The 26,607-nt window shown below is 43.3% G+C and overlaps 2 protein-coding genes across 3 annotated transcripts in view; one reads left to right on the forward strand and one right to left on the reverse strand.

Annotated features, from left to right (window-relative positions):
* The window catches only part of LOC147031720 (uncharacterized), a 59,785-nt gene extending 49,098 nt beyond the window's left edge, over positions 1 to 10,687 (reverse strand). For both annotated transcript variants that reach the window (XR_015050883.1, XM_085852927.1), the window contains exon 1: positions 10,458 to 10,687. Coding sequence is in view for 1 of the 2 variants with exons in the window: in XM_085852927.1 (XP_085709053.1) it covers positions 10,458 to 10,677 (220 nt within the window). In the remaining variant the exon portion in view is untranslated. The remainder of the gene's footprint in view (positions 1 to 10,457) is intronic.
* A 530-nt stretch (positions 10,688 to 11,217) lies between these two features.
* Positions 11,218 to 26,607, forward strand: part of LOC147031721 (C-X-C chemokine receptor type 2-like) — a 46,309-nt gene continuing 30,919 nt past the window's right edge. Inside the window, exons 1-2 of the mRNA XM_085852581.1 lie at positions 11,218 to 11,352; positions 26,248 to 26,321. Of these exons, the coding sequence (XP_085708707.1) occupies positions 26,310 to 26,321 (12 nt within the window). The 5' untranslated portion in view covers positions 11,218 to 11,352; positions 26,248 to 26,309. The remainder of the gene's footprint in view (positions 11,353 to 26,247; positions 26,322 to 26,607) is intronic.

Raw genomic sequence — 26,607 nt, forward strand, 5'->3', positions numbered from 1 at the left:
GAGGTACCAATCTCTGACATTCAATAAAAACGTGGGCAATATTTTCAATGAAATCACAAAAAGGACAAGAAATTAGAACAGAAGAATTAAACTTATGGAGTAATGTCTGTGTGACCAGGGCTTGATGTGCTATTCTCCAATTCAGGTCTTCATTTCGCCCAAGAGTTGGAGAACTATACATTTTGTTCCACACTGGAGTTAAAAAAGCTCCAGCAGGTAAGGTCTCATTCCACCGATTTTTCAACAGTTTTGTAAAACCAGGTATACATGCTTCCAGACATTTGTTGGAGATAGCCGTTTTCCCCATGACGTGAAACACCAATTTCCTCTAAGTTTGAGGAGAATACACCCTCTTGTTTTATTGAGGAAATTTCAAGTTCAGGGAAATAGAGACGTGAGTCTACCACTTCATCCACCCCAGTCCACCCGATGTTTAGTCTATGAAAGGTTTGAATTACTGCTTTCAAGACATTTCCCACAATATTAGCAGAACGAACACCAGTTGTTAATGAAAGTGAGCTTACAGGAAGCCAGGCATTCAAGGATGGATGCAACAGGTCTCGCACTCTGTTTATTCCAACACTGGTGAAACAATGCATAAACGACCTGGAGGTTGAAATTCTAGAGAATAAAGGACACCGAACTAATGTACATGTACAAACTCATGTACAAACCTTTGGGCATCGTATGATACCTCTAAACGTTGCACTCCGAGGACTTGCAAAGCATTCAAAAGGCTCTGATGAAAACTGGAGAGCGGAGACATGTCAACGTGATGGAGGTCGATGACGAAAAGTTCACGGTCATATTTCAGACCTTCCACTTTCTGCAAACAAGCGTTTGTGAGAGGTCGCCAAGGAACACACTCACTGTACAGTAGGGCGCTTAATCGAGGAAATCCGGAATGCCATTATCCGACTTGGGATATGCATCAGATTTTGACCACCCTCATTTCGGGGTCTGCAGACCACGTCTGGGCCCAGCCAATGGTGGCCATCCCACAAAAAAATCAGTCAGAACCCTCTGAATGCCTGTGACCAAGTATCTCGGAGGTTCAAGTGGGATAACTCTATGCCAAATAAATGGAACCACCAGGTTGTTTATGACTGACACCCGTGTCTTAAGCGAGAGAAGTTGGTACAATCTTCTCCACCTTGCCAGTTTCAATTTAATTTTTTCCAGGAAGTTCTCCCAATTATTTTGTTCATACGCTTCAATTCCAAGAAATAAGCCTAAATATTTAAATCCCGTCACTACTCCACTGTATTCCTCCTGATAAAACAGGCAGGGACGAGGAAGGCGATCTGGGGCCCACCGAAAAAGCTCCACTTTTTTTCCAATTTACCCTTGCAGTAGAAGCAAGCTCAAACTGGGTAAGGCAACGAGAGACCTCAGAAACATCTTTTGATTTGCAATAGCAACACAAATATCATCAGCATAAGCTGAAACGACGACTTTGGAGTTTTGTGAAAGAGAGACTCCTAACACTGAGTTCCGAAGTAAAACTAATAAAGGTTCAACGGATAGATTGTAGAGCATGCCTGATAGCGCACTGCCCTGACGGATGCCTCGCTGAAAGGGGAAGGGGTAACAAAGACTATTATTAACCTTCAGCACACAAGATGCATTTTTGTACAATAACTTAACATAAGCAATAAATTTTTCCCCAAACCCTGTTCTCCTTAATACATCAAACAAAAAAGAATGGTTAACACTGTCAAAAGCTTTTTCTTGATCTAAAAGTAATAAACCAAAACCAGGAGATGTAGTTCGACCGAGACTGATAAAGTCTCTCAACAAAAAAATATCGTATATGGAACGTTCTGGAACGCAGTATGATTGATCAGTGCCAATCAAGAAAGAGATGACTTCCTTTAGATGGGTTGCAAGTGCTTTTGACAATATTTTATAGTCCGTGTTGAGGAGTGACACAGGCCGCCAATTTGCGGTCTCATGTTCCTTTCTTCGGAAGGAGACACAAAACTGCCCTCCCACAGCTCAATGGCAATTCACCTTGTTCAACACTCTCCTGAAAGACCTCAAGAAGAGTAGGGTGTGGGGGAAAAATTTATATTAATGTATTTTAAATTGCAACAAATGGAGTTTCAGAAATGAAACTTTTATGCTGCAAGTTGAATTGGCTGTCATTTCTGGCCAAAAGACTTTTGCCCTAAATGATAAGAAATGTGTTGTTCTGGAGCAGAGTGACCGAGCTGATAAATGAACCTTTGCTTAGAAAATGTACGAAGTGGCTTTTATACTAAAAGACACGTCTACAGTCTGGGTGAATATCCCCCAACCTCTCTCTCATGGAAGTATAAAATGTTTTGAAAGGCACATTGTTCTCAGTGCAAGCACGTGAGGAAGTATAGTTTCTCAGTGGCTTGTACTCCTTGGAACTGACCAAGTACCAAGTTAGAATAAAACTCTCTGATGTAATGTAGAAGTGAATTGAATCGGATTGGTCTAACTGTTAACTAAAGTAAGAATAAATGAAATAGAACCAAATAATATTGCAATCAAATGGGGATTCTTAAGTTCATTGTACAAGGGTGAGACGTGTATGGTGGATAATTAGGAAATAAATTGTTTCACAAGGAAGGACTTGTGTGGACATCAGTTTTATCAGTGTCGATAGGGTTTTTGTAGGATTTTATAATCAAATCGGACAAACGTTAAACTCTGTCTGAAGTCAAATAGGATTCCACAATCGGCCAGTTAGAATCCTTCAGGAGGAAAACGATCACAACAAGGTGGGTTTAAAAAATCCACATCAGTTGGCGCCGAGACTCGGATTCGAACCGACGTTGGTGCGGTGCTTGTGACCGGAGGTGCTTAATCTGCCAGAGGCAGTGCCTGGAGGAACGACAAGTGCTTGAGCGAAGGTAAGGGAGAGCGCTCTCAGCAGGTAATGCATTTCGAACAAAGAAAAGTTCATTGTCAGATAATTTTATTGAGAGAAAGAAGAGGATCCGGCGGAGGGAGTCCATTTTAAAGTAAACAATAAGTACTATAGTTGTTTTAGAAAAGTGCTGGAGAAGAAGAGTCAGATGACAAGAAGAGGCTCGTTAAGGAGCCAGATGCGTAATTCAATGGGCATGATGAAGCGACATGCCACATGTTTGCATTGATACGGACTGGCTGTGAGAGAGATGGCCGAGGACACGGCTGAGACGCCGAGATAGGGTTAAAATAGATAAACTTTATAAGTTACCTGTTTGTAAGAGTTACAAGAGTTACTTTTGTTCATTGAACTCACTGGAAGTTTGTTGGCAGTGAGGTTGTTATATTATATTGTGTGGAGGTTTTACGGATTTGTAAATGCAATGATTTGCACGAAACGTTTTGTAGAGTGCAGGAGACGATTAACCGGCTGGGAGCATGGTTGGTGATTTGCATTGAGATGCATGTGTTACTGAGAGTAAAAAATGAAACTTGTGCGAGTCCAATATTCACTGCAATGAAACGTGTTCTGTTGGGATTTTGACGATATTTTAACTCATGCTGAGTTGAGCTGTGGGTCTGTTTGAAATGGCATGTTATACATTCTTTGCATTGTATTTCCACGCGAAGGTCGCAAACTACACTGTGTGAGACCCCCTTCCACTCGATCTGTGGGGGGTGGCCTATCTTTACACTGAGTCTTTGTTCGAGCCTTTGCTTTAGGTGTGAAATTCGATTCATATGCAGATTCAAGAGGATGAGATAGAAATGTGATTGGTATTTGTCACATGATCACACGCGAGTCTATGACATGCAATGCTGTTTAGTGTATGTGTTGAAGCCATGGCAGAGTAATGCAAACTGTGGGTTTTGCCTGTCAGAGTTTTTTCCTTTTTCTTCCCACCGGATGTGGAGAGAACTTCCTGTTCTTTGTTCCTTGGTGTTTGTGGCGCACCCTCTCTCCTGAATGTTTAAAGTGAAGTCCATTTAGGAAAAAGTGTTGAAGTTTTATTTTACAACCATCGGGATTTTGAATAAATTGTGAAATAACAATTGTGAATGTGGATATACTGTATGTGATTTAAATGTAGAAACGTGATTTGGAATGATTTTAATGATTTTATGATGTTTAGCACGTGGGGCAATTCACAGATAATAGATGATTCCCTCGGATGGACGTTGAAATATTGTTTTATTCGTCTGCGAATGTTGAGGTTACCTGAACTTGTGCTGGGAAGGCAATGGCAAACAACCCAGTGTAACCCTTTGATCGATTCAGTCAAGGTAAATTCATGATTTAATTGGATAGATGCTGAAGATTTAATTTTTCATTTATGGATTTTAAAAGGAAATATTTTATTGTTTTGACCAAAAAGTTGTTTAAGAGAGTTTGGATGTTTATTAGTCTGAAGTTTAAGATGCTTTTCTAAGACTGGGATAAAGATTGTGGAGGGTGAAGCTGCATGTGTAGAGAGAGTGTTTGAGCTGCAATTTTAATGATATTCGCCTGATAACAGATTTGACAAGTGATTTGACAATTTTTGAACAACTGTTTAAAATGATTTATTTGTTTTGATAAAAGAAAATGGATTCGTAATTGAGAAAGTCAGAGGAAGTGATAGATGGTTTGTGTATGTGAGTTGGAAAAATGGCAGCATGTTTGCTGTTTTGGTGAGAGAGAAGTGGACAGATGGAGAAATGTCAGAGATTTAAAATGTCGATGGAAATAGCAAATGAAATGGATGTTTTGAGTATACGTACAACTGGGATTTCTGTATATTTCAGCATGTTGTTTTGGGAAATAACAAGGAAAGGGATTAAAATATTGATATGATATATAATGCAAGTTAAATGCTTCCATAAGAATCTTTGTTAGTCTTGTAGAACTACATGTGCCCATGACGTTTATTGATTGGTGTTTCATCGATGCTTTGTTTGTTTTGGAGTGTTGAAAGCAGTCTTTGAAGCAATGTACGATTTCATCTAAATGAAGTTTGGAAAGAAGTTCCACACAAAGATTGGACGATGGAAGAACCCAGATTTGGGTGATTGAGCATTCAACACATGATTATGCCCCTTCCTGAGGAGATAAGATGGAGCAATGTGGGAAAAGAAAGAAAAAAACCCACTGAGGAGAAGGTTGAGCAAAGTCTTAACGTCGGCGTTGTGTGGTGCCTGCGTGGAGGAATGTTCTCAGCCATACTCTCGATTGCCGCTCTGCAAATACATCGTGAACTTGCTGTGGTTGCTTCAATGTACGACAGGCCTGGAGTTCCACACTGCGCTCCTTCAACCCAGTGTCCGGCCCAAACTTGTAATTGCCCACATCTACCTTCTCCTCAGCTCAAGGAGTGCTTCGTTTGTGTTTCCCGTTGGGTGCCGCTGTATCCACACCCTGACCTGTTTATCTTCTGACTTCGGGTAGCATGTTTCCAATGTGTGACACATGCTGATGAACAGGCCATAAATTAAATGGAAACTCACTCATTTTCTGATATGAGCACTCGCTGCCATTGTTGATTGAACTTGAATAATGGAAATCTTTTCTCCTTCAGAAATGGGACATGGTAATCATGTGTAAGAAAAATTATTCAAATTTTCCTTAAAAAAAAAAAACAGGGGAGTGTGGGGGAAAAATTTATATTAATGTATTTTAAATTGCAACAAATGGAGTTTCAGAAATGTAACTTTTATGCTGCAAGTTGAATTGGCTGTCATTTCTGGCCAAAAGACTTTTGCCCTAAATGATAAGAAATGTGTTGTTCTGGAGCAGAGTGACCGAGCTGATAAATGAACCTTTGCTTAGAAAATGTACGAAGTGGCTTTTTGTCTAAAAGACACGTCTACAATCTGGGTGAATATCCCCCAACCTCTCTCTCTCTCATGGAAGTATAAAATGTTTTGAAAGGCACATTGTTCTCAGTGCAAGCACGTGAGGAAGTATAGTTTCTCAGTGGCTTGTACTCCTTGGAACTGACCAAGTACCAAGTTAGAATAAAACTCTCTGATGTAATGTAGAAGTGAATTGAATCGGGTTGGTCTAACTGTTAACTAAAGTAAGAATAAATGAAATAGAACCAAATAATATTGCAATCAAATGGGGATTCTTAAGTTCATTGTACAAGGGTGAGAAGTGTATGGTGGATAATTAGGAAATAAATTGTTTCACAAGGAAGGACTTGTGTGGACATCAGTTTTATCAGTGTCGATAGGGTTTTTGTAGGATTTTATAATCAAATCGGACAAACGTTAAACTCTGTCTGAAGTCAAATAGGATTCCACAATCGGCCAGTTAGAATCCTTCAGGAGGAAAACGATTACAACAAGGTGGGTTTAAAAAAAATCCACATCAAGGGCTTCAAGAAGAATGTCCCAGAAAGCCTTATAAAATTCAGCCGGAAGGCCGTCTCGTCCAGGGGCTTTCCCGTCCTTGCTATCCTTGAGCGCAGCAGTAAGTTCTCCAAGAGAAATGCCAGGCTCAAGCAATTGCTGTTGGTCTTCAGACAGAGAAGGGAGCAGTTCAAGCATCGCATTCCTGTTCTCCTCATTCACAGCTCTTTTTGCGAAAAGTTTAGAAAAATAGTCTTGTAGTTCATGCTTGATATCACTCTGGGAGGTCAACAAATCACCACCAGAAGAGCGCAAAGCATGGATTTGTTGAGAGGTCCTGACCATTTTTTCCAAATTGAAGAACCCTTTGTTTGGTGTGTCAAGTTGGATTTTTTCGTTCCGCAGTCGGACGAAAGCACCGGCCGCCCGCTCTTTCACCATTTCAGCCAGAAGGGTCCTTTTCTCCGAAAACTGCTGGACATTCACGCTAGACAATCCAGCTTTCTGCTCACAGATAAGTATATCGTTTTTTTAAAGCAGATATCACACCAAAAGCGTTGTATGTGCTGTAAGAGCAGTATTTTTGGCAAAAACATTTGATTTGGGACTTTGTGCAGTCCCACCATTGTCTTAAGTTCAAATATGAACCCTTTTGTGACTCGCATTTTTCCCATACCATTTTAAAAGCTTCTATAAAATGTGCACTTTGTAAAAGTTTCAAATTAAAAGTCCAATATGCACTTCCACAGACATGATGAGGAAAGCCACACACCATAACAATCATGTTATGATCGGAAAAAACAGACGGCCTGATATAAGAGTTCTTAACAATGTTTACCATTTCATGATTAACATAAAATCGAGGCGAGCCATCGTCAAAACATTTCTTGATGCACAAACCCATGTAAACTGACGGATATTACGGTTTTGTACCCACCACACATTCCACCAGTTTAAACTTTTTTGCTAGCTGTGCCAAAGGCTTTGCACTGGGTGGATGAGGCTCACAAGTGTTCCGATCAAGTTGTGGGTTGAGGGTGCAGTTGTAGTCACCCCCCCAGACACAACAACATGGTTAAGTCAATGGTGCTTACAAACTCTGCTAACTTGTACAGAAAGGCACCTCTTTCAGAGTTAGCACGAGGACAGTAAACATTTGTCATGCAAATCTTTAGGTTACTACTGACAAATTGCACAGACAGTAAGTAACCTTTGCAAATTTCCTCACAAGTTATCTCCGAAGGCTGGAGTCGAGGATGCAACACTATTGCCACACCAACCTTGGCCTCAACAAGCGCACTCGAGAAAAAAAAAAGACAACCTTTAAAGATTTTACACCACTCATCCTCAGAAGACTGATTTGCATGCGTCTCCTGTAGCATTAGCACATCAATTTTTTTTCATTTTGGAAGAGCTGAAATACCTGGAGGCGACGTACACAACTGCGGTCCCCATTGATGTTCAGGGATGCTACTTTTATCTCCATTCTGTTAGTTATTCTTGAAGCTCTTTACCAGCCCGAGTAACACATTTCCTTAACCTTTGGAACTGAGGCTCTGACATGTTAACCTGATAAGGATCACGAATCATACTCCTTGCAGTTTTAATGAAATCGTGTAAATTCGGGAAGTAATCTTTGATTTTTACGTATCTTTTCCTGAATGTATCATCCAGGAATTTAGTCACTAAGGTTGTGTCGTTTCCCCCTTCATCCTCTTGAGAGCTTAAAGCACAAAAATATGGGGTCGAAGAGGTTTCATCTGAATCAAGTGCTTAATCTATAACCTCTCCTATTACTTGTGGAACACTTACTTTTGGCTCAACAGAAACTTCTGCTCTGTTTCCGGACCCCTCCGAATTTGCCTTGTCCATGTCCTTCCCCTCTACAACCCTTAAGGCCCGGTCACACCTTGACGTTTTAGCCAGCGATGGCAACGTATTAAAATGTATGTAAAACGCTGGCTGACGTTGAACTTTTGATGTTTTTTTTTAAGATTCGGACGTATTCATAACGAGTTGGTCGTATGCATAACATATTAGTAATGGACACAGAACGTTTCGTTGTGTTATAGATAACTTATACCAACGAATGCTGAACCTGTTGTTGGCCTACACAACCTATGCCCAACGATAGTCTAACTTCGGCATAGCGCATTGCACGCATCGCCGACGATGTCGTGACGTAGCCTATTAAAAGGCTGACGCACAACGATTCGAATCATAACTGCCGTAGAAATGGAAGTGACAACATCACGGTCCCACCTTGGCGATCTTGCCAGCGTATGCCGACCTAAGAAAAATGTGTCTAAAACGTTGGGGGCACGTCAAATACAGTATGAGTAAGTTTGGTATACGTGAGTAGAACGCTAAAGTACGCTATCATACGTCGTAGTAAGTAGAGTACGTCAAGAAATTTTAAACATGTTCAAAATTTTACGACGTACTCGGCGTATGACACACGTTCCGCATGCGATGGGGATAAGTTTTACACACGATATGCGGACGCTTACACACGTCCACAAACGCTACTTACAAGCTACTTATAAGTCGAAACACGTCGCGGTAATGTCTTTTTTACGCGAAAATTATTTCTAAGTTATGTTTGACGTGCTTTGAACCAATTCTTTACGTAGTCCCAACACACATCGACGTATGTAGACGTATTCCAATGACGTCTTCCGGTCGACAAAAAAAAAAAATGAATGTGTTTCTAGCTTACAACTGCCATATAAAGACGTGTTCCCAGCGGTTTTGGGAATTGGTATATAAAAATGCTGCTCATAAAAGGGAACCCAACAGTGTTTTCGAGTTCCTTTTTGAGTCGATGTCCATGTCAGCAGTAACAGGATCAGTATCAGTATCAGTATTAGTATTAGTATTAGTATTAGTCGTAGTTTGTTTATGTTGGCAGTAGTAGGTGAGTGTGAGGGGGAGGGTGTGGGTTATGATGGATCGTCCTTGCGTCCGCGTGTCCACGGGTAGGTTCATAGGCTGCCACTCAACGATTTAAATGGCTGCATCTCCAATATTGAAAGTAGACGCTTGCGCTCAACAATTGGATTTTTTTTTGCACTCAACGACTTTTAAACGGTACTACTCAGCTATTTTCATTGTTTACAATGAACGATTTAAATTGCTGTCACTCGCCTTTGTTTTTTGACGCTCGCGCTCGGAAATTTTAATCGTTTCTATTGAACGTGCTAAATCGCTCAAACCCCACTATTGAAAGTAGACGCTTGCGCTCAACAATTGGATTTTTTTTGCACTCAACGGCTTTTAAACGGTACCACTCAGCTATTTTCATTGTTTACAATGAACGATTTAAATTGCTGTCACTCGCCTTTGTTTTTTGACGCTGGGGTTTGGAAATTTGAAGCGTTTCTTCTGAACGTGTTAAAACGCTCAAAGTCGACTATTTTAAATAGACGCTGCCGATGGACAATTGGAATCATAGCCAAGCTAGACATCGAAGTGTGAACATCCTCGTCATGCCGAAGAAAAGTTTGAAGAATGCTGCAAATAAGTGTCCTGGCCGTGGCCGTGGACGCTGACGCAAGGACGATCCATTATACCGACGTCTTTCAGCCTATGAGTAACTTAAAAGTAACGTCTGTCGATGTGTGGCAACGATCGCGTAACGTGCCAACAACACGTTAATCATAGGTTAGAAATAAGTTTCGGGTACGCTAAACATTACCTGGGCGTGTCTCAACTTATGATTAACTTACTAGTAGCATGTGTTGACGTCTGTCAACGATCGCAAACCGTGCATACAACTAGTGGCCAGTGTAGCGGAACGTGTGAGTCATACGCCGGCATACGTCGTGAAATTTCAAGCATGCAAAAATTTGAGGACAACCGAAAAGTACAACGTTTAAAGCCAACGTACAACGACGTATGGCAGTGTTTTTCAGCGTGCTCTCAATGTTATCAAAACTTACCCATAACGTATTCAACGTGTGCCAGCGTTTTAGAAAAAAAATTCAAAAATCGGCATATGTTGGCTAAAACGTCAAGGTGTGACCGGGCCTTAACATCATCATCTGTGAGGGAGGGGTTGACATTTAACTCACAGGGATTTTCCCCTTTATTTATTTCTTCATCACTGTCAGACATAGCTGTTAACTCGTCTGAACAAGTTTGGCGAACAGGACAAACACTTAAAACGTCCTGAGATACCTCACCGTTCTCTGTGTCCCACTCAGAGTCAGCCAGTGGAGCAAGCGAAGTTTCCACATCAGCACATGACTCCGGTACTACCAAGGGGTTTCCAATGTGAGACGTCCCTTGGAGGTTCACCGAGCCTGACACGATCTGGACCTTATTCTGCTCCTTAGCATCAAAGGCATCAACATTTGACCGTTTTTGGCCTTTTTTCCCGGTATCCGTAACAGATACCTCCATATCGTCCACACTGTCCTGTACAGTGGATGGTAAAGGGGAGGAAGCAACTACTTTCACTTCTTCGTTTGGTGGGGGTGGATTGATTACATCACGATTACCACCCCCTCTCTCCAACGCCGGTCGGGGTGGACGAGTCCAATTCGTCGAACACCTCAGCCGATGGGGGGGGGGGAGCGAGGCTTCCGATTCACCTTCTCCCCATTAGTTTGTGGTGAGGAAGAATCGTCTCACCGAACCTTCACTTTCCTGCGGTGTAACCGCGTTGGGACAAACACTCTTCACGTGCCCGTAACCTCCACACCCAAAACACGTCATAACCTCTGAGGAGGCAAACATTTTATATTCAAACCCGTCGATTTTTACTCTGCGCCAGTAGAGTACGTGGTTTAATCCGTCGTGCGAGCGTGGTGCACGGGGTTACCGTGCAGGGGTGCTGTATCGTGGAATGTTTGGCCTAGCCGGGCACGTTGTATCGTGTGTGTTATTAAAGTTGATTTCACCTCACCAAGACTGGTGTTTGGCCTCGGTGCTCCGTTGGGGATTCCCTCTAACCTTTCTGGCGTGGTGGCAACGTCGGGATACGATTCCACGCACTCTTCACCCCGGAGACTGCGATCGGCAGAACGTCCCTGTTACCAGAGCCATCTTCAAACCCTAATCGCACCTCACACGAAGGTGAGCGGCCAACCAGCTCACTCTGTAAACTGTGTCTTAAACATCGTCCGTACAACGTGCCCGTCGTCAAAATGGCCACCACACACCACACACCACACACCACACACCGTGCACCCAAGCAGTGGTCACTTAGCAAGAGTGAAACGGTGAACTCGTTTGGAAATTTGAGACAATTTTCTTTATATTTTATCACTCGATCCCAACTTTGCGCCCTTTCTCACTGAGGGCGTCTCCTGGGATTAGAAGAGCAGAGCGTTCCCTCTTCGTGGACTTGTGGATGATGGTGACGATGTCCCCGTTGTGCGGCGTCACACTGCCCAACAGAAAGTCACCGTCCTGGAACTTATGCTGGGTCAGATTGCAAACTACTGCCCTGTGATATCCCACAACACCATAGTCCGAAACTCCACCTCTGTAGTCAACATATGGCAGTCGATTTGACAACATTTTGGATTCCAGTCGACAGGCGCACACTTCATTGACTTTGCAGCGATACGCCATAACCCCGAAGAGCGCCATGAAGACTTATACCAACGCCTGATGGCGTTTGTGGAGGATAACTTGCTTCGACAAGATGGCAGCATCTTCCACCATAACCAGGCGATCACGGAAGATGAGGAATTGTCTCCCTCGTTGGAGAACTTTATTGTGCTCGCATGGCTTCGCCTTGTCCACAGTGGACTCCCCGGACTCGTCAAACAACGCTATGGAACTGAACTCAGGTCCCGCACCTTAGCCTCCATCAGACCGGAGCTATCCCAGGCGCTTGACTCACTTTTAGATGAGCTCCATGCTGCTGAAGATACAACGTCCTTGCGCACTTCAACGTCTCGACCACAGGTCCCCCGCCCGGCATCGTTCCCATCATCGTCAAAACCTCGTCAAGTCTTTTCGGGGACTCGTTCCAACAACCTTACAAAGTCCTGTCCCTCTGCAAACAAGTACGCCGCACTGATTACAGTCATTTCCTCAGTGAGTGACCTTTCCTCCCCAAACGAGATCGTCGGTTCATCGCCAGAGCACGCCATGTGGCTGACATAACTGAAGAGTCAGACAACGAGTCTGGAGACATAACATATGCCCATATGGACAAGATAGTTAATAACATAGACTATACAGAACCGTCCACTATCACGTGTGTCTAGACTTGCCAGTCTCCATATCTAGACACCTTCCACTGACACCACACAACCCGAGTTACCATCGACAGTGGGGCCACGGGTAACCTGATTCGTGAGACAACTGTAAGGAGGTTTGGAGCCAAGATTCAGAAGAGTGCACAGTCCGCTCGTCAGGCTGATGGGTCTTCCCCTCTTCAAGTGATTGGTGAGACCAGACTGACACTGACTCGCGACGGAAGGGAATTTCATTTTGAGGGCCTGGTTGTCAAAAATCTTGACGTAGAAGTACTAGCAGGAACACCTTTCATGGAGTCTAATGACATCTCAATCCGCCCTGCGAAGCATCAAGTTATCCTGGGTGACGGCACCACATACGTTTATGGTTCTCAGGAATGGAGCCTTAATCGCCATGCAGTACGCCAAGCTCATGTCGTACGTGCCCCACCCCACACAACTACTCTGTGACCCGGTGAGTTCATCGAAATGGTCCTTCCATGTGACATGTCGAGTATCAACTCAGCGTTCGCACTCGAACCTCGCACGGATGATCCCAGTACGAGGTCGCTGCAACCCATTGAGTACTGGCCCCCACCGAGTGTCATCCGTAGCATCAGCGGGAAGGTTCGGATCCCCAATTTAACTAACGAACCACGAGTTCTCAAACGACATGAGCGATTTTGCCAAATCCGCCTTGTGTACATACCCGAAGAACACCCAGATGACTATACTGAGACCAGCCCCCCCCCCCAATTAACATGCACACTCAATTCACTCTCAGGACACTCTTCGACTGTCACCCTTGACCTTGACAACACGTTCGCTCCTGACACACGATCAAAGTTTTGTGCCCTTCTTGAAGAGTATGATGAAGTGTTTGACCCAGTGTTCCAAGGCTACAACGGTGCCGCAGGCCCCTTTGAGGCTGTTGTTAACATGGGCCCCGTTCAGCCTCCACAACACAAAGGCCGTCTACCACAGTATGCGCAAGATAAACTGTGCGAACTACAACACAAATTTGATGAACTAGAAAAGCTTGGAGTCTTTGCTCGCCTTGAGGACATGGGGATTACTGTGGAATACTTGAATCCTTCATTCTTGATCAAGAAGCCCAGTGGCGGGTTCCGCTCAGTCACAGCCTTTGCTGATGTGGGCCGATACAGCAAGCCCCAACCCTCTCTTATGCCAAACGTATATTCTATCCTCCGCAAAATTGCTCAGTGGAAGTATCTAATTACTACCGACCTTACGAGTGCCTTCTACCAAATCCCATTATCTCGCCAGTCCGTGAAGTACTGCGGTGTAGCCACACCCTTCCGGGGAATACGTGTGTATACCAGATCCACTATGGGTATGCCTGGATCAGACTGTACTCGAAGAACTCATGTGTCGCGTCCTTGGTGATCGCTTAGAGAAGGGGACCGTCGCCAAACTTGCTGACGACCTCTATTGCGGTGGTGACACATTGGACGAACTTCTCCAGAACTGGAGAATGGTGTTGCAGGCTCTGCTTAAATGTCGACTTCGCCTCTCTGCTATGAAGACAGTTGTATGTCCAAAGAGCACCACCATCTTAGGATGGATCTGGTCTCGCGGTACTATCCAGGCCAGCCCACACCGTGTGGCTACACTCTCTACTTGTTCGGCTCCTGAAAAGGTCAGGGGAATGAGATCCTTTATCGGGGCATATAAGGTTCTCACTCGTGTTATCCCCAACTGCTCCGCTCTCTTATCCCCCTTGGATGATGTTGTGGCTGGATGCCAATCACTGGACAGAGTTGTGTGGACTGATGAGTTACATTCTGCCTTCCACAGTGCCCAAGCTGCTCTTTCGTCAGCTCGTACAATTACTCTTCCTCGTCCAAGTGATCAGCTATGGATCGTGACGGATGGTTCTGTCAAAAAACACAGCATTGGATCAACTCTGTACATCACGCGCAATGGAAGACCTCACCTTGCGGGTTTTTTTAGCACAAAGTTACGTGGACGCCAACCTACCTGGTTGCAATGTGAAGTGGAGGCCCTTTCCATTGCTGTATCAGTAAAACACTTCAGTCCCTTCATTATCCTATCTAAACGTCATGTATCCATCCTCACTGATAGCAAGCCGTGCGTACAAGCGTATGAGAAGCTCTGTCGTGGCGAGTTTTCAGCGAACCCTCGTCTATCCGCATTCCTATCCACCATCAGCCGTTATCAAGCGACCGTACGACACCTCGCAGGATCCGCCAATGCCCCATCTGATTTTGCCAGCCGCAATGCACCAGACTGTACCGACACCTCCTGTCAAATTTGTGCATTCATAAGACGTGAGGAGGAGGCTGTAGTCCTGTAGGTGTCAGCCCAAGACATTATTTCCGGCCGAACCAAACTGCCCTTCACCAACAGAACTGCCTGGATAGCAGTTCAGGCAGAGTGCGCAGACTTAAGGCGGACTCATGCCCACCTGATTCAGGGCACCCGCCCATCAAAGAAAACAACCAACATCAAGGATGTCAAACGTTACCTCCAGGTTGTGTCACTTTCCAAAGATGGCCTAGTTGTAGTCCGTCGGGACAAGCCCTTGTCCTCAGCATGTGAGTGCAATATTGTCCCATTTCAGGTAGTCAATGGCTTACTAACAGCATTACACATTCAACTGGATCACCCGAGTCGTCATCAACTCAGCTCTGTGATTCACCACTATTTTTATGCTCTTGACTTGGACAGAGCAATCGATCAGGTAACCTCGAGGTGTCACCAGTGTGCTGCATTGCACAACATTCCTCATACCATTACCAAGCAGTCCACTGGAGAACCCCCTGGTGCTGTTGGTGTATCCTTCGCAGCGGATATCATCAAACGCAATCACCAGCTAGTTCTCATATTGCGAGAATGTTCCACTTCCTACACTACATCGTGCATTGTGGAGAATGAACAACACATCACTCTCCGCAACAATTTGATCCCCTTATGCATAGAGCTCTGGCCATTGGATGGACCACTTGCTGTCATCTGCACCGATCCGGCTTCACACGTCTGGTCCACGATGAGCTTATTAAACATCGCCGGATGTGCATTGAGATTGGTCGCATTAAAAATCCCAACAAGAATCGTATCACCGAGAAGGTAGTTCATGAATGTGAAGATGAACTTCTACGACAGGAGCCGATGGGAGGACCAGTAACTCCACTAATCCTCGCACTGGCCGCCGCCAGTATGAACTCACGAGTTCGTGCATGAGAACTCTCAGCCCGAGAGATGTGGTGCCAGCGGGATCAGTTCACCAATCAGCAAATCCCTTTCTCGGACTTACAAATGATACAAGCCCAACACCATCTTCGCTCCATAAACCACCCCCATAGTGAGAAGTCGAAGGCACCCATGGGGTCTGTCAAGCCCAATGTGTCAGTGGAAGTCAGTGATTTGATCTATTTGTACTCTGATCGTAACAAGTCATGCACAAGAAACCGCTACCTCGTCTCTGCCACCGATGGACCCTGGTACAACATACGTAAATTTGTGGGGTCCCAATTGAGGAGTGCAGCTTATCGGGTGAAAAAGTCTGAATGCTACAAAGTCCCAGACTACTGGAAGGATACGCTCCCACTCCCTCACAATCGGGGATATGGTGTTGCACAACAAACCGAGGACGTATGCCTCCAACCAGCAACAAAACCACCAGACCCCCCATTCATCCCCTATGAGCTGTCTTCACCTGCCGACAGTGCTGAATCCTTCCCAATCCCGAGTAGCCAGGTACCAGCTCTAGGTTCTGATGCATCCCCGAGGCTTGACACCTGTAGTCCTGGTTACTCCAAAGCCATCGGCAACACGTGTGAGGAACATCCAACGGTGTCCCCAACCGTCTGGACACCAAGACGATCCAACCGTGTACGTTACCAGCCCAAACACTTCAAGGATTTTATTTTGGATGCTTAGAGTCGTATTGTGGTCACAATGCTTGCAGAAACTGTCATGGGGCAGAATAATCGCCGAGACCGGAGGGCAGTCTACCGGGTGATGGTCTCAGTATATCTGACTGACTGGTACATGATTTATGTGACCTCCTCCAGGTTAAGTGACCATTATCCTTGTTTAACGTTGTGTACTCTGCCTCAGTATTTGAAGCCATGTACTGTCACCTACTTTCTTCATTTATAACACCAAGCATGATAGTAGATAAATGACCTCGTAAAAAAAAGAAAAAAAAGTGGTTACGCCAGTAGAGAACGTGGTTTAATCCGTTGTGTGAGCGTGGTGCACGGGGTTACCATGCAGGGGTGGTGTATCGTGGAAGGTTTGGCCGAGCCGGGCACGTTGTATCGTGTGTGTTATTAAAGTTGATTTCAACCTCACCAAGACTGGTGTTTGGCCTCGGTGCTCCGTTGGGGATTCCCTTTAACCTTTGTGGTGCTGATTACAACATTCAGTGTTTTCCCATTTTCAGGTAGTATCATATAAACCACTCCTTTAAAGGACATGACGTGTTTAAATTTATCGCTAACATGACGCATCGGCACCAGTGAGATCCTCAACACAACCTTACCGAACTTGTTTAACTGGTTACACAAGTCCTGGTTCCTTATAAATGGTGGAATATTATTAATGTTAACTTTAACTGTTGGGGCCTGCAAAGCAAACACAGAGAGGTAAGTGTTCGGTTCGATGAACAGGCCATGCTCAACCACCATGGCGACCACGTGTTCCTCTGACACAAACACCACAAACTTCTTATTCATGCAACAAGCAGCACGAATATTATGTAATCCAACGATGTTACCAATGGCGGAAAGCACATCGTTAAGTTCCACCTCACTGGGAGGGAAGCAAAAAACAGCGAGTTTACGAGTTAGTGACTCGAACATCTCAACACGGAAACGTTCATCCGCCATTCTAACTCAAGAAAACAAGTTAGTAAACCTTATCGGGAGAAATAAGGCGTTTTCACAAACACCAAGAAATCAACTATTAAAGTTGAGACTTAACAAAGAACACGGTTGCAGTGAACGAGAAAAACCTCCCCCGGCGGCCATGCCAGGCCTTAGGCCTACAATTTTCTCGACACGAGACTGTGGGCTATCTCTATCTCTATCTCTATCTCTATCTCTATCTCTCCAGACAGGAAGGAAGGAAAAAAAAAAACACGGGAAAAGTCCACAAGTAGAAAAACGAACACATGGGAAACGAAAAATGGGGAAAGTGGAACGACCAAACAGCAGAGGAGGGGTACTCATAACACGAAGCAAGGAGCGGCCATGACAGTACACACAACGGCCAGCAGGGGGGCGAGAGAGAGAGAGAGAGAGAGAGAGAGAGAGAGAGAGAGAGAGAGAGAGAGAGAGAGAGAGAGAGAGAGAGAGAGAGAGAGAGAGAGAGAGAGAGAGAATGAATTGATTTAGTCTTTTGGCCTGTTTGGCAGTCAAACGATATTGGAAATCATTCCAAACAGGAATTGTACTGTTTTTAGTGACGTCATGAAGGACACAAACAACAAGCATGAAGAAGTAATGTAGCGTTTTAGATAAGGTGGTGTAAAACACGCTGCATCAACGGCGGTAAACTTCCAAAAAAGCTTTTTTTAAAGCCTTTAAAACCTTTATTTTATTTCAATTGAATTATATATTTGAACACTGCAAAACACAAATCGCTTTCTCGCCACTTCTAAAAAAAAAAACTCCAGTAAGCAGGACTTGGTCAAAGTATTCCGCCATTTTACACCATCTTGACCAATCAACTGTGCTGCTCGTGCTCTCAGAGTTGAGGAATATTGAGATTCAAACAAAATGATGTCTCGTAGGAAATACAGGTTGTGCTCGGAAACGCAATGCAAGAGTTTAAAAGACCCTTCCCCTGCATGTCCTTTTCTCAAGAATGCATATGGTAAAGTGTTCTATGAACTCTACAGCTTAAATTGAGTTTGTGTTCCACTAATCTGAGTCAGAGCAGTTAGTATCCACTAGTACAGGCAGTAGTTACTTTAAAGCCTTATCGACCATTTGTGTTTGGGTAGTTCTTTGGACTTTTTCAACATTTCTCAGTGCAAGTGGTTCGGTTAAGTTGCCTTCATTATTACCTGCATGCTTGGTGTTGGCTTAATGGTTTGGGTGGCTGGCTTGGATCCTACGATACTGAGTTCAAATCCCCCTCATCTGTTGAATTGATACCAGGTGGGGTTGACTCTGCCTGTCATCCTTCTGAGGTCGGCAAAATGATTACCACCTTGCTGTTATTCTTTCTTTTCCAACTAACGACCCATCCAGGATTGTACCCAATAGCCAAGGAGACTGCTTTGGCAGCACCAATGTTCTGCACAGAGTATGGTCCCAATGGATGGATGGATTATTACCTGCAAGGGAACAGGCATTGTCTTATTTAGCAAACGTAGGTGAAAGCTGTCTCATCCCCTTTGTTCCCTTCTCTGAACTAGTCAAGACTGAGCAAGTGGAGAGAGTGGAACACACATTCTCCTCCCACCTCCATGGTTGGACTCATCGGTCAGTGTTTGGTCCGCTTCCTGGGGTGGCAAGACCCTTGTCGCCAGAGATTGGCTTGTCTTGGGGGAGGGCTGGTGGAGTGGGATAATTGTGGTAGAGTCTGTGTTAGATATAATACGCCATTCCTGACAGGAAACCATCTCTCATTCTCTCCTGCTCCTGGAACATGGTCGTCTAGCAAGATTTTATCCTGTAAAGACTTTTTCTGACAGGACAGCTCTTGTCACTGGAACAGTTCCACACTCCACTCCTTCCGGCCTTACTTTGGCTCTTTCTGCTATCTGACCCTGTTCGCCATGTGAGCATGTACAAGTTCTGTAAATTGCCCAGCGATTCTTCATTCCACCCCCCCCCAAACCCCCTCCCCCCCCCAATATGAATTTAATGCCAATGGTAGAATAGAAATCACCTTATTGTGTCTTTTTCTGTTTGAATTTTGTTCCATGTCTCGTGTAATAAATGATTTATTTCTTAAAAAGACGTGCTTCATGATCCCGCCATTTTGCCACGTCGACGTAGAATAATCATAGTGTTGGTTTGTGTGGGTGTGTGTCTTCCTGGGGATAAGCATCATGATAGAGAGACCATATTATGAGTATGGCAGTGCCACTTTCATCAAAAGCGGAGTTGCTATTGATAAATCCTCTGTGTCAGAACTTGACAATACTAAAATCCTCAACATCCAGTTGATGGGGATTTCATTCAGTACAGTCGTAAAGTATAAAACCACCTAATAAGCCTTTACCTTTCCTCGATACCTTTACTGACAACTCAGCAAGTGTGATTGGTGACTTAAATAGTCACATTGTGCACTGGGGGATAGTCTGAGACATTTCGGGATGGAGAACCAGGAGAAAGCTGGTCAGAAGCAAGTCAGTTATCCCTCATCCATGATGCAAACCTGCCAATGTCCTTCAGGAGCAGCCAATGGAAATGTGGAAATCTTTGCCAAGGTGATGATGGAAATGTGGTTATAATCCAGACGAGGTGACTGCTTCTAGCCGCATCACAAACCAATGTGAGAAAATTGTTCTCGATCCTATTTGAAACTCCCAACATCGACCAATTGGAATCAAAATCTATGCAGTAATTGCTCCTCACTCAGTTCCCCTCCATCGATGCTTTAATTCAAAGATGGCAAACTGGAGAGGTTTTCTACAGACATGGAGGCTGTAATAAAATACATCCCAGCTTCTTCATAACAGCTTCCTCCAGAAATAATATTTCCCGAAGGTGTCAAACAAACTACATTCCAGGACAACTGAAGGATGCTAATAGCCTCTACCTGGTCAATGTCCACTGTTTCCAGGCAGACCCCTTTAAAGATGATACACTGGAAGCTGGAGAAAGGCTTGTTGATGTTATATCATTTGAGCGATGCAAGAAGTGGAAATAATTTATTGAATCTACAGATGTGATGCACAGCAGTGGAAAAGCAGAGAGGACCATCCGGAAATGACTTTGCAAAAGCACAGCGACATAACAGTAAAAAGTCACAGCAGATCGAGTCTCTCACCACCTTCTCTTGAACAGCTGAGAAAACCCAGACCAATGTCCATGGAAAGTTAAACACCCAAGACTTGCTGAAGTTGACAAGGAAGACTCGGGATTTACAAGACCCTTTGCCATAAACAAGTTGGTGCTCAGTATCAAGGTGATGAAATACAACAAAGCAGCTGGACTTGATGATATTCTCTGTGAACAAATCAAACACTTTGGACCTGTGATTCTTCTGTGGCTACTTGATATGTTCAACAGTTGTTTTGACACTGCCAAGATTCCAAAGCAATTGAGACAAGCAAAAATAGTGCCAATTTTCTGAAGCCTGGCAAGGACCTGGCAAACCCAAATAACTTTCGGTAAATCTCCATGCTATGCCACTCCTTTAAATTGTTTGAGAGACTCGTGAATCGCCTGCCCCCTTTTGTAGACGAATGTCTTATACCTGAACAAGCAGGATTTAGACCAAGAAAATCCTGCACAAGCCAGCTTTTAAATCTCACCCAACTTATTGAGGATGGCTGTGAGACTGGGGAAATAACAAAAGCAGCTTTTGTGGATCTATCTGCTGCATATGGTATGGCTAATCATTGGATTCTTGCACATAGGCTATTCCACATGAACAATGATGCCAGATGAACTGAACTGATATGCAACATGCTGGCCAACAGACTATTTTGTTCTTGTTCTCAGTGGCAAGTGAAGCATATGGTGCAGACAGAGGAATGGGTTACCTCAAGTTAGTGTTCTTGCACCCTTGCTGTTTAACATCTATACTAATGACCAACCCATCCAGATACAAACCTAAAGTTTCCTTTATGCCGATTATCTGTGCATGGCATCTTAGGATCAATCCTTTCATAAAGTAGAGAAGTCTCTTGGTGATGTCCTTGCTCCAGCTAACCAATTATTTAGTGACTCTGATCACTAAATACGAGGGCCAACTCTGAAAAAACACAGATCAGTAATTTACATCTTAAGAACAGAGATGCAAAACAAAAACTTAATATTTAATATTTGTTGGTATTGGAAAAGATTGGCACATACATTTAAGCCACTATACCTTGGTGGAACATTAGATGGTATCCTCAACGACAAAGACAATGTTATCAAAAGAAAAGCAAAGGTGAGAGCCAGACACAACATCTGAAGGAAGTTGGCCAAATTTGAATGGGAAATTGACCCAAGGAACTTACAAATTACTGCCCTGACCTTGTGCTATTCAGCAGCTGAATATGTGTGTCATTTCTGGGAATGCTCCTTACACGCTAATAAGATAGATCCAGTTCTTAATGCAGCTAGTGAAGTTATTTCTGGCTACCTGAATCCTACGAAGGTGGATGATCTTTTCCTGCTTGCTTGCATTCCTCCACCTTTCATAAGACAGCAAGTTATATCAAGAGTATAAAGGACAAAGCAGACAAGTGATCTCCATCATCAACTCTTTCAACAAGAACCAGCAAATAAGAGGCCTAAGTGAAGGAAGTAGCAGCTTCTTATATGCTGTCCAGCCATTGGAATATAACCCTCACAACTGCATATTAGATGCTTGGTCAAGAGATATGCAGACAAGGCCACACAAGCTATCTTTTGATCCAGAGGAAACTCTCCAAATGGGAGTCAGTGAAACATGGCCTACATGGCTGTGTCTCTATCACCTAAGGACTAGTTTCCGCCACTACAGAGACCTAACACAGAAGTGGAGACACAGCCAAGTAGATAATATGGACTGTGACTGTGGAGAAGTACTCATACCAATGGAGCATATCCTTGAATATCCATCATTATCAGAGATATGCAGCCTGAATGATCTGAAGGACTTCAACTCTTGAGTTGAAGCCTGGCATTGGCTTAGCGGTTAGGGTGGTGGCTTGGGATCCTCGAGTCCTGAGTTTGAGCCCCGTTGGCTGCTGAATTAATACCAGGGGCTTGACTCAGTCTGCCATCCTTCCGAGTTTGGCAAAATTAGTACCAGTGTACCGGTAATAGGGGCACTGTATGAGCGGCATAGCCGCGTCCCTAACCAATGATGCAACCAGCAGCCAAAAAGGCTGCACACGAAGGGAAGGGAACTCTTGAGCCAAAGCCTGCGTGGAACAGTGGTGAGGGAAAGTGTAGCAATATGAAAACATATATGGCAAGTTTGTCGGTGACGAAAAACGGGTTGGTAGGAATTGATGTCAAAGTCGGTTGTGGACACGTTCGAAGCAGCCTTGTCCCATTGAGTGCGCACAGGTTGAAGTGTGACCGGCCAGCCATGTTGCAAGTTCCCAGAGGGTGATCTTCATATCACTGAAACAAGTAGATGAATCCAAGTCCATTACTCACCTTCAAGGACCACATTGCAGACTGACAGTGCTGAAGTGTGAGAAGGAGAACAGGCCCTTTGCCTTTTTGATATGACCAGAGAGGAAATGTCTGCTTAGATGTCGTCTCCAAGACACCAGCGAGGCAGTAGGCTCGTCGAGAACCCAACCGGCCAGCAGATAAGATCAACCAGCATCTGCAGAGGTGCAGCTGGTTCTTGAGTCAAGACTTTGGAGTTGCAGCACCACTTGTAGTTGGCATGCAGCACTCTTAATACCCTCTTTGCTGTTTGAGTCAGTTTTTAAAATGAAATTTAGCTTGGAGGTGCTGAGCACCAAGCTGTTGCTTCTCACTGGTTACATCGTGTCCTCCTCCTGAATTGCATGGCTCTCTGCCCATCTTTTTATTGTGTCTCCATCAAGGCCACTCGGAGGCCTGGCATCGAGGTGTCTGCATGTATTGTTTCTGGAGATGTGCTTGTCGTGGTCCGGATCATCATAACTCTTTCCTCCAGTCCATTTCTCTTTCATGTGGGAGTATAGTTGTCACATTACTCAGACACATTAGCCTAAATACAGCTTTATACAAAGTGATATGTTGAACATTAGTCCCTACATACTGTTCCTATCAGGAACACTGGCATTGCCTTACTCAGCCCAGCACCACAGCCTGCAGCTGCACAAGTGCATTTAACACAGTAAACCACAATACAAACTTGTTTAATTTCAGTGAACTTTTATGTGGTACATATTATTGATCCGTGCCACAAGTAAGAGGAGAGAAGGAGATTGGGACCATACTCTTTGCAGAGCGTTGGTGCTGCTTCAGCAGTCTCCTTGGTTATTGGGCACAATCCTGGACAGGTCGCCACTCCGACATAGTTTACCAGCATGCTGGCACTCATTTTGCCAACCGTGGAAGGATGACAGGCAGAGTCAACACTACCGTGTATTATTTCAACAGCTGAACAGGATTTGAACTCAGGACCCTAAGATCCAAAGCCCACTACCCAAACCATTAAGCCAACACCAGGCATACAAGACAACTTCAAAAAATGTTCAAACTCTGTAATGGGGTGACACGATGTTCAGAAGAAATTTTGTTTAGTACAAGGTATCCACAAATTACCATTCAAAATTTAAACCATAATTTAAAAAAATAAATGAAACGGGATACTCTGATGCAGTTTGATGCACGTGAAAGAACATTTCTCAAAGTTTTATTAATTATTTTCGTTTTCAAGTGTTGCCTCTGACACGTGACATCACATTCATTGCAAATGGCATCTTGACAAGGAAGCGCAATGTTGTCTGGTTTCAACATGTGCTAAACGTAATATGTCTCATCGTGCTCAGATACTTGATAGCTTCCCTAATTTTTTGATTGCCTTCCTAGTTTCAGAATTCAAAGGTTGTGCATAAACATTTGGGTGAACTGTTGATTTTGCGCATTTGCTTGCTTATGGTAGGTTTACATAATTTTCAGTAAAATGTGTAAATTGTAAATGAAGTTATTTCACCAATATTGTGACATAAGTCCTGTTTCACTTGGAGTAAATGGCTCACTTTACTCCAAGTGCATCAGAATCAGAGCCACAGTCTGCTATTTTTTCCAGGGTATCGTTGTCCTCTTATTGGGAGTAGTTGCCTGATTGTGACCTGTGGGTAGTCATGCCCCCCGAGTAAGCAACAGAGTATGCATGAAGAGATAAGCCCAAATTATAACCAAATTGGTAGAACCAAATTCGCAGCATTGATGCACTTAAATCCCTAAAGCACAAATACACAAAGATACTTAGATGTTTCCAAATCTGGTGAAACATGAACTGCGTCAAAGTCTAAGACTGGAATCAACCTGTAGAAGTGTGGTGTCATGTTAACTTGAAAACAGAAACTACACAAGAAAAACACCATTCAACCAGAAAGTTCATAGAACACATTACCCTGCGCTGTTTTGCGAAAGAATGACATTGGCAGGGTCTCCAAGCGGCTAATTTGATTGGTTGTGATGACCTAAAATGCCATAATATTTGGTTCCCAGTTCTACCAAACTGAAGGGTTTTGAAAATGCTGAAAATGTGATTTGTGTTCTCCAGTGTTCAATTAAATAATTCAATTGAAATAAAATAAAGATTTTAAAAGTCGAAGAAAAACATAAATTCCGTAAGTTTACTGCTGTTGATGCAATGCCTTTTACACCTCCTTATTCGACACGTTACATTAGTTCTTCGTGCCTGTTGCTTGTGTCCTTTATGACATCCTTACCAACAGTAAGCTTCCTGTTTGGAATGATTTTCAATTCTTTCTGACTGCCAGACAGGCAGACAGAGTAAATTGATTGTCTCACTCCTCTCTGAGCATGTGCAATCGGGATGATTTCAGTGCCAAACTACTGTAAAACTACAGGTTTGTTTTCCAATACGTGTTCATATTTGTGTTCCAAAATATAATATTCAATTGAAACTAAATTGTTCCTCAATCATAAACTCACATTTGCAGACAGAAGGACAGACAGACAAACAGAAGTGAAGCAATTGCTTAACCCTGCTTTTTGCTTTGTGTGAGCAGGATGATGAGCAGTGATTCATTGTGTGAAACAACTTGTGAGGTTAGAGCAGGAAGTTGGAATTTGGCCAGAGTATCGGTGATAGTTATACATTCTCATACCAAAATGCTCAACCAACTTGTGTCAGCGCAACTTAACAGTGGCTGCCATTTCAACCTGTACACACCATTCCCTCTTCTCGGTGCTCCACTGTGAGACCTTTATAGCACTCTCAACCAATCAGAGAACCACACCATTAGTTAATCGACGTGAACAGCAAGTAGTGCCCATCAGATGGGCAGTGTCTACCTGACCAATTGCTGCATCTAACGACAAGGCCATTCCATGCATCTGACAGACAGGTGTAAACTCATTAACACTTTTTCCTCCAAAATAAGTGCCCAGGCACCGATATAGTGGAAACAGCAGCTTTGAAATTCATTCCCTTTGAAAATTTCTGTTTTACTTACTATGATGCCTTTTTCCAGAAGATTTGTGGCTACAGTTTGAGTACCTCTGTTACTCCAAGGTACAAAAAAGACCTAACTTCATTAACTTGAAGTCCTCACATGTTTCACACAATATGTCCTTAAAAATGATGCAGTAACAAGCTCAAAGGGTTGAATGAGAAGTCAGAGTCAGAAACACTCGACTTCATCTAGAACTGAAACAGAATGCCAAAATCACTGTAATGTAAGTTTGGGCAGCAGTGTACACTCCATTATTTTGCACCCTTTAGGATGTAAAATGACAGTTTTTTTTTAGGTAAAACTGCCCAGATTTGTTGTCAAAGTACACTTGCTGATTGTTTTCTTCAATAAACTACAATACTCTCATTCCTGTGGCCACATATCTGTGTTTGCGTTTTTACTTATGCAACTTCCCACATTTCAAGGATTTCTGCATTTTAAACCATTTTCCTCTTACAAACATCATTGTTTGTCCAACAGGATCGACAGCTGGTTACTCTTCCTGTTCTCATGGTACATGTGCTCTGAGGAACTCAGCGATAATGGAATATATTGTGAGTTTATCTGAAATATTTACAGATATATTTATAGTACATGTATAGATAAACACAATGTATCAATATGTATGTATATGTATGTGTCAATATATATATGTATATATATATATATATATATATATATATATATATATATATGTATGTATATATATATATATATATATGTATATATATATATATATATATATATATGTATGTATATATATATATATATATATATGTATGTATATATATATATATATATATATATATATATGTATATATATATATATATATATATATA

This window comes from Eptatretus burgeri, chromosome 2, assembly GCF_056783735.1.
Source record: "Eptatretus burgeri isolate ZD-2024b chromosome 2, Ebu_testis_v1, whole genome shotgun sequence".
NCBI classification, from domain to species: domain Eukaryota; kingdom Metazoa; phylum Chordata; class Myxini; order Myxiniformes; family Myxinidae; genus Eptatretus; species Eptatretus burgeri.